This window comes from Leopardus geoffroyi, chromosome A1 (genome assembly GCF_018350155.1).
Source record: "Leopardus geoffroyi isolate Oge1 chromosome A1, O.geoffroyi_Oge1_pat1.0, whole genome shotgun sequence".
Taxonomy (NCBI): domain Eukaryota; kingdom Metazoa; phylum Chordata; class Mammalia; order Carnivora; family Felidae; genus Leopardus; species Leopardus geoffroyi.
Genome location: NC_059326.1, coordinates 201879211 through 201892370, shown reverse-complemented (window position 1 = coordinate 201892370; position 13160 = coordinate 201879211). Strand labels below are relative to the sequence as shown.

The 13160-nt window shown below is 36.7% G+C and overlaps 1 protein-coding gene across 2 annotated transcripts in view; it reads left to right on the top strand.

Annotated features, from left to right (window-relative positions):
- Positions 1–10589, top strand: part of PARP8 (poly(ADP-ribose) polymerase family member 8) — a 184009-nt gene extending 173420 nt beyond the window's left edge. For both annotated transcript variants that reach the window (XM_045438414.1, XM_045438423.1), the window contains one exon: positions 5914–10589. In XM_045438414.1, coding sequence (XP_045294370.1) covers positions 5914–6016 — 103 coding nt within the window. In that variant the 3' untranslated portion in view covers positions 6017–10589. The remainder of the gene's footprint in view (positions 1–5913) is intronic.
- Positions 10590–13160: the final 2571 nt, after the last annotated feature.

Sequence of the window (13160 nt, the reverse complement as noted above, 5' to 3'; positions counted from 1 at the left end):
CAAAGGGAACCACACAACTCCCCAGCCCTTTGTTCCTCCTTCAGCGCCACCACCTTAGAAAGTCAAGAGATCCAGTCCCCAGCCTCATGCCCCCCAGATCTCATTGCCCACAATTTCTCCCCTCCAGATGTTATGCGTCACAACCTGAACTGTGCACTACAATTCCCACACCTTCATGCTTTTCTTCTTTCCTTTCTCCATTGAGCTTGGATTCTCTCTTCCTCTCTACCCTCAAAGTAATTTATCTAATTCCTACTCATCCTTTAAATTTCAACATATGCCTTCTGTTCTTCCTAGAACTTTCCTAGACTCCTTTGTACCGCTCCTTAGTGTTACTGTGTGATGCCGTGGGCATGTTTTTGTCATTGGGTTATTCTTCCTTATGCATGGTCTTCTCCATTATTCTGTATACTTCTTGAGGTTGTGGACTGGATGGCTCATTTGTCTTTGTGTGCCCAGCACAGTGCTTAGCAGAAAAGAAGGAATGAATGAAATGCCCACATTTAACTGCTCGCTAGGTATTTCCCCTCGAAAAGTCTGCTCATACCTTAAAATCAGTGTGTACAAAGTGGACCCCATTATTGCTAAATCCCCTAATCAAGTTCTCGGCTTTCTCAATCTCTGCAGTCATTTTACATCAAAGAGACTTGAAATCCGAGCTCTTGTTCTTAATTTCTTTCTCCTTGTGCACTATAGTCATCAGCTCCCAGTATACCCTTACCGTTTTCTCCTTTCAATACCTTTGTTTCCATGGATATATCATTCTCTGCCCCAGAGTCCACCAAAAGATTACTAGTTATTCTCCATGCTTCTCATTACCCCTAATCTATCTTGTACAATGCCAGATTTATTAAACATTAAGATGATTAGACTAGTGATACCTCTTCATTGTATAGAAACTGAAATCAAAGGCAAGCAAAAAGAAGAAAATCACCTGTAATATCCCCACTTGGAGTTAAATACAGCTAATCTTTTGGTGTATAGTCTCCATTTCTATGCATATAAAATTTTAAGGTCATACTATTTATATCACATTAATATTCCTAAAGCAGAGTTTTGATCATACCTTGTTCATACAGACTGGTCGTTTTTAACAAACAAAAACATGGTATTCTGCAACATAGAGACCATTTTACTTTCCCTCAATTATCCATACAAAACACTGATTGAATAAAATTATTATCCAAGGTGTTTCTTGAGAGCAGCTTGGAATTATTTTTCCCACTACTGTGCCTTTGTTCCGTCAGTCCAAATGATGGGCCTTCTCCCCAGCTTAGCCTTCTCTAATCTTCCAAGCCTAACTACATGGTCTTTTCCAAGGGGTCTTCTTGACATCCCAGTCAGACATGATTTCTGTCTTTAAGTTTTACTCACTCTTTTTTTTTTTTTTTAATATTTATTTATTTTTGAGAGAGAGACAGAGTGTGAGCAAGGGAGGGGCAGAGACAGAGGGAGACACAGAATCAGAAGCAGGCTCCAGGCTCCGAGCTGTCAGCCAGAGCCTGACGCAGAGCTTGAACCCACAGACCGCCAGATCATGACCTGAGCTGAAGTCGAATGCTTAACCGACTGAGCCACCCAAGTGCCCCTTTACTCGTTCTTGCTCGTCATAAAATTTGCTTGTCCTTGATGCCTGCCTTACAGTTATTTGCATAACTTTATTATCTCCCCTCGTAAAGTTCAGATTCTGTTCACAAGAAACAACACATAGCAAATAAAAGCAATGACAAAAGACTGGATGTCCCAACGTAATGAAGAAACTGTACATGAGTTGTGACGTAGACAATGCTGTTACAGCATCAGGTATCTTCAGGAACTTTGGGGAAGTGCCGGATATCATTCGATTCACAGTGAATTTCTTCTTTTTATTGCTAATGAAAAATAGTGCTATCATTTCTGTATTCCAGATTCAGGGAGCCCGAAAACAAATTTACGTGTGCCATTCTTTAAAGCTGTCACAAAGCTGCTACCTCAGTTTGAGAATAGAACATGTCAATACATTCAAAAGTTTTTATCCACGAAATTTTGTAACATACCCAGAGAGTTCCAGACAGCTAAATTCCATCTGTTGTCTTATTTTCCTTCTCATAGCTTTTTAGGCAGATTGGTTTATTTTTTATTAAAATTTTAGTAATCTTCTTATACTCCTGGGAAGATAAGTAATTTTAGACTTCTTTTAAGTGGTTTCATTTTCCCTTCTTCAGAAAACCCTAGTCAAGTATATCATTTCCCTATGATATTATTCTTGCTCCATTTCTTTTTTTTTTTTTTTTTTTTTAATTTGTTGCTTTCTGGGCATAAATGAACTTCACTGTTAACAACTGAGTGTTTGTCTGTAATACTAATAAATAGTTGCAAAGTGTTCTGTATGCCATGTTGTAATAAGTGCCCAAATGCTACTAGTATTACATAGATATGAATTCTGCCAGTTGACCCAATCAAATGGTAGTTTGTCTTTCCTTTATTATTATATATGCTTCATAATTTAAGACACCTGGATGCCTGGGCCAGTTTTATCCTTCCATCCCACAGCTGTTATGCTTTCTTGTGGGATTCACAGACAGTGGGAAAACATGCATTTTTCTTAATACTTTCAATCTCAATCCCTCACTCTTGCTCTCCCCTCACCCTGTGCTCTTTGTGTCTTAAATTATTAGCATTTATTTAAAGAATGTGAGTCTCGTCTCCTTTCCACTAACTACATATGCTTTTAAAGTGTTGATGAACACATAGTATTGGGGTAGCAGACCCTTCCATTTGGACATAGGGTGTTGGGGGAGTGGGACATGACTGGAGACAAAGTTTTGGTTTGAGTCCCACAGGACCTGGTGTGCCATGCCAGTCTCATTGGATTTTGTCCTGCAAGTAAAGTGGAGGCCATTTGTATCACTGTAGCAGAGCAGAAAATAGTCTTAGGGGAGCGATGATGGGGTAAGTGTGGAGACAGAGAGATCAGCTATAAAGTTATTACAATCATCTAGGTCAGTGTTTCTCACTACAGAAGAAAATGTGTTTGACATCGTGACTTGGGAAAAAACAATGTGTCCTTTGTGTGGTGCATTCAGTGTTCTGTATCTTATTCTATCATAATCTCATTGAAAAATGCTAGCCTGGACAATCTAAGTTAATTTCGGAACCCGCTAATTGTACATAACCTGAAACTTGAAAATCCCTTATTTAGATGAATGATAATGAAGGCCTAAATGAAGGTAATGGCATCACATGGAGAGAAGATGCAACTGGGAATAATTAAGAAAACAGAAGCAAGATAACTTGGTGACTTACTGGAATCAGGCACATGGAAGAACCAAGAAGGACTGAAGTTACCTTGTTGGGAGAGTGGGTAGACAATGGTACTCCAAATTGAGATTTTGTTAGGGTAAAAAAAAAGCAGTTTCAGGGTTAAAAAAGTTAAGTTCAGTTTTGAATACACTCGATTTGTGATTTCTGTGGGAAAATTACAGTTAGGGAAAGATGTAAGGATTAGAGATATAGTTTAGGAATCAGCATGTGGGTGACAATTAAAGCAGTGGGAGGGATTGAAATAATTGAGATTCTGCAGATCATGAGAAGAGAAAACACTGAGAGTGAATTGTGGATAAAATCAGCATTGAAATGGGAGGCCACGGAAGAGGATGCGGTGAAGGAAATTGAGAATTAATAATCACAGGGCCGGGGCGCCTGGGTGGCTCAGTCGCTTGAGCATCCGACTTCGGCTCAGGTCATGATCTCACAGCTCATGGGTTCGAGCCCTGCGTCGGGCTCTGTGCTGATGGCTCAGAGCCTGGAGCCTGCTTCGGATTCTGTGTCTCCCTCTCTCTCTGCCCCTAACCCACTCGCATTCTGTCTCTGTCTCTCTCAAAAAATAAATAAACATTGAAAAAAAATCTTTTTAAATAATAATAGTCACAGGGCCAACGAGGAAGTGAAGAGATAGTATCACTTTAGGAAAAAGAGCAGTCCACTGTATCACATACTGCACACATAGCAGGTAAAGTCTTGTGAATTCCTCACCTAGGAGGCCGTGGGCAACCATTGTCAGTACGCTCAGTAGAGTGGTAGGATCAGAAGAATGACTGCAGTGGCTTGAAGACATCAGAAGTTAGAAGGTATTGCAGACAAATCTCAAAGGTCAGCATTAAGTTGAAAGGAATAGAGATGGTAGTGGGTAGACTGGGTCTCAGTTAAGCCAAGAATACCCTATTCAACTTTGTGTCCTGTGTACAGAGAACACAGTAGGTGTCTAGACCCTACTACAGGTGCCATAGAGCCAGAATAAACATAAATGCATATTGGGAAAATGAGAAGAGCTACATGTGGACTGTATGTGTAACTGGTACCATGGTTTTCTTTGTGTCTTCCCACTGTCCTTTTGGCAGTGTCTTTGCTTTCCAAAATCCAGATCCTGGAGGATCTAGCTGGATTGACTGGGTAAACACTATTATCTCCCTTGGAACGAGCCTGCCAGCCAGTTTGCCTCTCCAGCCTTGGCTCAGTATTACGGATGGCTTAATTTACCCTTCGTCCTGTGGGTAGCCGGGATTTGTGTAACAGCCAGTAAAATGTATTTTACTTGCCCTGTAAAATATATCTTTTACATAGTTTGCCACAAAGCACCAAATTTGATTTGGACAGTACTTAAAGCATTTCACTTGAACATTTTCCACTTAATTAACAGAACACTTACAGTTTGATCTCCTGACGAAATAATTATAACTGGGCTATATACCACATACCCTTTCTTTTCTTTACGGTGATGTTTCACTATGAGTGTGTGTGTGTGTGTGTGTGTGCGCGCGCACGCGCGCATACTTATATGGAAAGAATTAAACAAGTTGATAGGCAACCGTGGGTCAGTTCTTACGAGTCTACATTCGATATAAATACAGTTATCACTAGGTGTTTAAGCAGTGGGTTATGTAAGGACCTGGGTTCTCATTGCTGTATGCCCTCCATTTCATTTCCCTGTATTGTGCTATTTCAGGAGAATTTTTATGTGGTTAGGAAAAGACAGTGGTGCGCATAAATCTTTGAGACTGCTTACAGCCCTGGTTATCTATTTTGAAGTAATTACCACTTCTCTAAAGCTTCTGTCTTGAAGTCATTTTTATGAAATAAAATTAATTCATCACCTATTCTACTTCTGACCGTTATCATGGAAGTTTAAAAATTCATTCTTGGAAAATTCTTATTGCCCAAGTAAGTTTATTTGAGGAAATGAAGAATCATCTAAAACGCAATTATTTCTTTTTAAAGGACTTTGCAACTGCTGTCCTTTAATGTTCTATTTTGACTTCTACAGCTTAGCTACACTTGGCGCACTTGCTTTCTAATGTGAAGTACCAGCATTAAGTAAGAACGTCTTGTATAGTCAGACTACGTAGAGCAGCCAGAGATAAGAGAGAAAATGCAGCACTGATCACAACAGAGTGATGATGAGAGGGCAGGCATGGCAAAAGAGCAGCGGCAGAGAGTGAAGTCATTTCTAAGAGTGTCGCAGATGAGAAAATAAATAAATGATTGAGGCTGGAGTGGGGCTGGGAAGTTTAGAAGCTAAAGAACGTAAAGCCGAAGCTGGTGTTTCCTCCACGGTAGGCTTCGTATAACAGCCACTGTGGGAAAATGCTTGCAAGGCCAGAGACACGGGTGCTTCCGGCATCACAAGCCGTGCTTTATGTGGGGGTGAAAAAGTTGAAATTAAGAAAGGAAGGAAGGGGAAATCGGGGCACGATTGAGCATAATCATGTGTTTAGTAATGCAGACACATTATTAAATCCAGCAGAGAAATGACTCCTTCGCTATTGATTCCCTTCAGCTGTACTTTGGGTGCCAAATAGCATTTCTAAGGTGGCTTAAGTGATTTTTGAATGTTTCGTCTTTTTAAATGTCTTATGTTTCTTTTTTGCATTTCAGCTATGAGGATGGCCAAGTCGGAGATGCAAATATTAACACGCAAGAAGGAGGCATTCACAAAGAGATCCTTCGAGTAATTGGTAATCAAACCGCTACTGGGTAAAGGACCACCATTTAATTAACGTGATTTGAAAGCCTTCCTCGGGTTCAAAGCTGGATTTTGAACTGAAGAAGATGATAAAATAATTTATTGTTATTATAAACAAAAGTAACCCTTTGAATACTGATTTTTTTCTTAGTATTTCTAAGTATCTCATTAAACATACCTAAAATGGTATACAATTTATCAATTGTAGGGTTATGGAATCTAGTAATAAAATTACAACAGCACTTAAACTTAAGTTTGGGTTGCTCACACAATAAACAGATTGAAAAAACAGTTTTGTGCTGATATTTTTATATTAAACTCTTTAATTGGAAATTTGGTATTATATACCGACATTTTAGGTTACCAAAATAGAACTGAGAACATTTTATAATGACGTCTAAATCTATACAATACTTTGCAATAAGTCTGTTTGCACATTCCGATGTGCTATTTAATTAGTGGTATGAACATTCAAATGTTTGGGGAGGGGATGTTTCCTATTCTCCTGTTACTTTTTTCTTAAACAAAAACAATTAGGTCTTAGATGCAGTGCTTTGCCCAAGAGTATGTAATGTACATATCTATAGATTCATGCATCAAAATGTGTGTGATGGTGCATATATGTGTGTGCATACACATATATGTGTATTGACAACAGAGATGGCATGGCTCCATGATTCCATTCCCATTTAATGAAAAGAAAATAATATTCAGTAAGCAGGAAATCTGGACATAAACCAAGATACGAGTCAAATTTATCACCATTCATTCACTGAAAATATTTACAAACAATTTTTCTATTTGTTTAAATAATTTTTCCTTCAGTTAAAATTCAACTCTTTTATAACGTTCTCTAACAATTATAATTTGGGGAACACAGGTGCCCCAGGTGGACTAAATCTGTATTCAAATGATTATATGTTTAAAAGAAGGGCCTCAGAATTTAAACAAACAGTATATATTTTTTATTTACTACAATGGAACATTTTTACAATTTATTTATACCACACCAGCATTTTTATATTTTTTCATCTAATACCTCTGCTTATGTTTTTTCGTATTGAGAAAAAAGACAAACTTTGAAGTTTCTTTTATATTAAAAGAACACAAATAGATTTATAGAGAATAATAGCACCAGCTCTCAGCATTTTCCTTTCAAGAGTCATGTGCTCATCAAAATCATTTCTATTTCTTTGGGTCCTGAAGTTATTCTTGCTCATTATAAGTTTTAATTGACAGTGTTTTATTTCCTACGTGATATCTTTGGAATAAGGCCATTCATGAGAGCAGTTTAATTAACAAGTCTGCCACTCTATTCAGACCCTGAATCAAGGCTCATATCTGATTCTAATTTATTTAGAAAGAAAAAAAAAGTAAAAATGTATAGTCATTTGCAAGTATAATGGTATAACTTCTGTGTTTATTTCCTTTGGCACACAAGGTGAGCAAAAAGGTCACACGCATCGCTAAGGGTTGCTACTTAAGTATTTACCTATTGTTTGTTTCCTTATATTGTAAATAATTGATAATGCCACTTATTTCTGCAAAAATAGACTTGAAGCGGTTGAGATATTAATCATTGTGATAGGATCCACTTAAAACATTGATCCATTCCGACTCGGGCCTCCAAACTCAAAGCCAGACTGAGGCATAGTAGGGCAGAGATCTAGCATGTCACTTAGTACTCTGTGACCAGATATTTGAAGACTTTCCATGGGACAAGCGGACGACTTGCTTCTTTCCGCCAAGACTCCCCAAGTCTCCCAAATCCCTTTGACTGCGTTTTAAAAACATTTTTAAGCGTCAAAATTACTATTTTCAAATTAATTTTGTGGCACGTTCTATATATAATATAGTTGTGAAGACGTAATGGCAGGATTTGGAAGTTGAGGTCTCGGAACCCCACCTGTGTGGCCACTGGCAGCACTGAGGCAACTCCAAAAACGCCCTGTAGCGCCCCCCCCACCAAGCATAGTTTTCGAACCACGGACCTAACCCATTAAGGTTTTACTTAACAGTTGAGTGATCTACGAGGAGTGTAGTATCAGAATCTGAACTGGCATGGGCGGCTTCGAGGACTCAGGGGAGAGTATTTTAGGGAGGAAAAACTGGAAGAATGCAAACCTCTACCACCAGTTTAAGAATATAACTTGGATGTAAATTTTTAAAAAAATGAAAAGAAAACAATAAAAGTAGATTCACCTCTTAGAGCAGGGGAAGCAGTTGATAGTTTTAATGCCCACTAACTATTACAGACAATGGACATCTGTTATGATAATAAGATGTCTCCAAATAGTAACTAGTTGAATGCTATTGCAGTGCAAAATGACAGATTTTAAGTTTGTTTTGAAAAATTAACTGTCAGAATCTCTGTAAGCAAATATTCGAAGTATGAGAGCCAATCTTTTAATTGAACGTTTTTGATATTGGGGTTACTATAGTATACTGATACTTACCTTTATTTTTAAATAATCCAGTTTCAGTATTAATTAATTAATAATATTCATTAATATTCATCAATAAATGAATCATGCTTCCGAGTAGGTCTGTAAGATTTAGAAGTTTAAACATTATCATGCCTTGATTCAGTCACCCCATTAAGATATTACCTATTGACATATTTGATGATTCCAAACATGTGATATTGTATTGTATTTATATAATATTTGAAGTCTGTTCACTGATGCTTTGTAACAGTTGTATTAATTGTGTAGTCATTACTACTTAGCATTAACCCACTGAGCAAAGGTAATCATTTATTTTCATTCTTGAAGTAGGGAAAGAAGAACCTTAATTTATTAGTTCTGCTTTTTCCTACATTACTGATTTTTGTAAACATTTCACTGTGAGTGATTTGTCCTTTTCATTGTCCACTGTATTGGAAAAAAAAAAGAAAATGAGTGAACATTTGAGAAGAGAAAAAAGTAACAATATACTTAAAACCTAGTGCTCTAGAATACATTGTGGTAAGGTACCTTGGGTGCCTTAGATTGCATTATGTTGAAATGATTTTTATTTTTATTTTTTCTTCAGCAAGTCTCAGTCAAATGTTGGATTTGAAGGTGGTTTTTAAATTTAAAATTTAAACGAGTGCCACCTCCTTAAACTTAGTATCATTAATGTGGTGTAAGAAACCAACCCAAAAACTATTGCTAATGTTCTGAATATTTTTCATTGAAAAATTTAAGAGTTTAAAAAAGAAATCTCTCAGTTATTCTCCACTTTGCTAAAAGAAGGGAAACTTTTAATACGCAATATAAATTTTTAATATCATTGAAAGAATTCTAGCTCTACTTTATACCGTAGTATCATAACTTGCCAGAGGGCATGGTGTCGAAGAAAGTTTTAAGGAAAAATCATCATCTTTGTAAATGTCTGGATGCCTTTCATCAGATAGTAATTTAATATGTCATGAAGGGCCACTCAACCTTGGACTGTCTACCACTTAAATATGTGGATTTCATAGTAGCACTTGAAGCACATTTAAAAAATACTAGGATGTTATTCGATTGTTCCGCTGAATTCTTCATTCTAACACTACCTCAAGACAATTGACAGACCGTTTGTTAAGGTAAACTGGGTTTCCAGTATAAGGAACACATAGAATTTTGCAAATGGAAGTTATCAAGTAATTCAACAGTCAAGACTGTGCTGGACATAGATATTGTCAGTTACCTCTTGACAGTGCAGTAATACGGATATTTCAGTCACTGGTGATGAACGACATAGCTAACTAACACCCAGTGAGTTATGTGAAGGGGTTTCAAGTTGCAAAATCTGAATGTAAGTAGTCCCCTTTAAGATTGGTTTTCTCCATGGGCCAATTTTATGTCCATTCACCTAAGCCACAAACAATTGCCCACTTACAGTTAAAGGATTAACATACTCAACTGCTTTGCCAGAGTGGCAGACTGAATATTCAATTATTTTGGCATTGAATGCCTGCTAAATTTTTGTCAGATTAAATATAAATTTGATGTATATTATTGTCCAGTCAATTTTTCCTGGAGATTTTGTATACACTATGATATATTAGGATAAGTTTTTGTAGGTTGAAAGAATTTCAAGTAGTTTTTAGACAAAACATATCCATGAGTGTGAAAAAGCTGTGTTGAAGAATAGATTACATTACACATTTACCAGCAAGTCAGTAAAAAAATAGTGCTTATTTACATAGTCAACATAATTTAATGTTCTAAAAATACTTTCTTCAATCTGCCCAATATTTAATGTATCATTTGAGATTTTTAAAAATGCAGCCACTCCTTTATGTAAACATTAAGATATGCCTATGTTTCTTTAACTATCCAGCCTTCTTTACAATAAATTTCTTGACTTCTGTGCACAAAATAGTATTGCAACCTGCTATTTAGCCTTTGGTGCCTTAGAGTTATTATAAATATTTAACAATATGTACATAATGTAAATACTGCCAAGAGATCACTAAGGCCAAATATTTTCTCTATTCACTTTTTATTGCACTTGCTTTCTATTGCTACTTAAGCCTCTTTTATCCAGCTTTGTAATAGTTCTAACATTGTAGCCAATGTAAATGTTTACTTTCAATAAATCTGAATTTGTTCAACAAGTACGGTATATGTGGGCACTATTTTGAAAACTCGGTGAGACCTTAGCTACTCCTCACGATGAATCTTGTTTCTGGGGACTAGATATTTGAAGTTCTCAACAAACTCTAAAAATGATGTTGCCCTTTTCACTTGTAAAGTACTTCTAAAATAGGAGGGAATAAAAGAAAAAAACCCATCTTGTCAGCATTGCCCCAGATAGTCGTGATAGATTTAATTGGTCATGTTAATTTCAAATTCTGTCAAGAAACAGAGGATTGAAACAAAAGAGTTTTATACGTTTTGTATATATGCTTTGTAAGCACCTCAGCATACTGTCAAAAGGAGCACTTCACGTGAACTATCTTGAATTTTCTAACCTGACTTGATTAGTAATTGGAAAATGATTTTTAAACCACTACTTTTTATAACACACATCTCATTAACTGAGTAAGACCTTAGTCCATAAACAAATTTGGTTTTCTAAACACATTAATAGTAAATATGAGGAACTAAGTTTATATTCTTATAAGAGATAAAGTAATTTTTTTTACTCCTGTTACATTTGTAGCTGAGAAACCATAGATAGCAAACTTCTGTTTATGTCAGTTACTCTAGAAATACTTGTTAAGAGTCTGTGATGCATATTCACAGTCACGATATTCTTTTATATATATATATTTATATATATATATTTATATATATATTTATATTTATATATTTATTTATTATTTATATATATATTATATATTTATTATTTATATATATATTTATATTTATATATATATTTAACGTTTATTTATTTTTGAGGGACAGAGACAGCGTGAGTGGGGGAGGGGTAGAGAGAGAGGGAGACACAGAATCTGAAAGAGGCTTCATCCTCCAAGCTGTCAGCACAGAGCCCGACCGCGGGGCTTGAACTCATGGACCATGAGATCATGACCTGAGCCGAAGTCAGACACTCAACTGACCGAACCACCCAGGGGCCCCCACAGTCACAATATTCTTATAAGAAATAGCGTTAGAATTTGTGTTGGCCTTAAGGAGCCTTCAGTCTGTTTGTGAAAAGCAAAAACATGTTTGGAAATAATTCACGAATCACATAAAAACAACACTGTTGAATGGAAAAGACCAAAATGCAAACACCGCTTAGAAGAACAGATGAACCACATCATAGCTACGGGGGAACCACCATGGGAGACCCATGGTGTTAGCTGGCCCCTCAGTATCCCATTGGCCTTCCCCAACCCAAAGCCAAGGCTTTCAAAACAAAAAGGAGAGGAACACTGGCACATGATGAGAAGTTGGCTTACAGATGCAAGGGTCTTGAGTGAACCTACAAAAACTCCCAAATAACTTGAATCCATTCAACTAAAAACTGCAATGCAAGTGACGTTTTGAATCCTTTCATTAGTGTTAACGAGTAGTGTATTACTAATTTCTGTTTACTTATTCACCGGATACTCTTTGTAATCCTTTTGCAACAAAGTTATAATAATTTACTTGCATGTCTGTTTCTTCTTTGTTGTAATTAATACATGTATTAGAAAGCACTTCATTTTTTTAATTTTTAGCTTTCAATTCTTCACATTTTTGATAATCTCCTTGTGACTTCTCAGTCTTACTGACTTCTGGAGCTTCCATTCCCTCTGACACATACCTGCATTCCTCGACACAGGAATATAGTTGGCAAGACTGTATTTCTACATCCTAGGTTAACTTAAAGTCCCTTTAAGCCTGCTCTTTTGGAAAGTCAACATTGAGGGTCCCTGAGGATTGTTGAGTATTTATTTGGCCTCTCTTTCTGTTCCCAACCTCCAGGTCTCTCTTTTTAATTATTTCAGATAGTAGTGACTTCTAACTTGTATCTAAGAACACTGAAGATTTCAAAGCTATCAAACATACATAGTTTAAAAATCATGTATTCTTGAATTTCAGATAAGAGAAATTTTGATTACATGGGATTTGCTTTAGCACTTTATAATTTAGAAAGCACGTTCACGTAGATTGTCTCATTTACCCTTCAGAGTAACTATGAAATGTGTTAGCAGATTTCTTTAACTCTTATAGATAAGAAATTAAATAGCCTATCAAATGGGTCACTAGGCTCCAAACCTAGGATCAGAGTTTCTGCGTCTTCCTCTCTGTGCTCTTTCTTTCTAATAAACCTTGTTTATTATTTCTGAGATCCCAGATCCGCAAAACAGAAAACAAGTGTAAGAATTTCAGTAGACCAGTGGGGGTGAGTCAATGAAGATTTAGTTCTGATTGCCTTAAAGAACTCTACCAGGGAATCATTAAAACCATTCATCGGCTAGGTGTGATCTTATTCTGGAGAGCCTGGAGGGAAAGAAGTCTGCACTTGATGTAATTGCAAATGGAAAAATCATTGTCAGCTCTGGGTGAGTGACATCATGGAAACGGGGTTTTGGAAGTATGCTGGCAGCCATGTTCGGAAGGATTTCTGAGAGAGGCAGAAAGCAAGAAGCTTTAAATTGGTTTTAGTAATTCTCACAGGTACAAGGGCCTGAGAAGAGGAACTGAGAGAGAGAATGGGTAGACAAGACATAAGACTTAGGAAAAAACAGTAAATT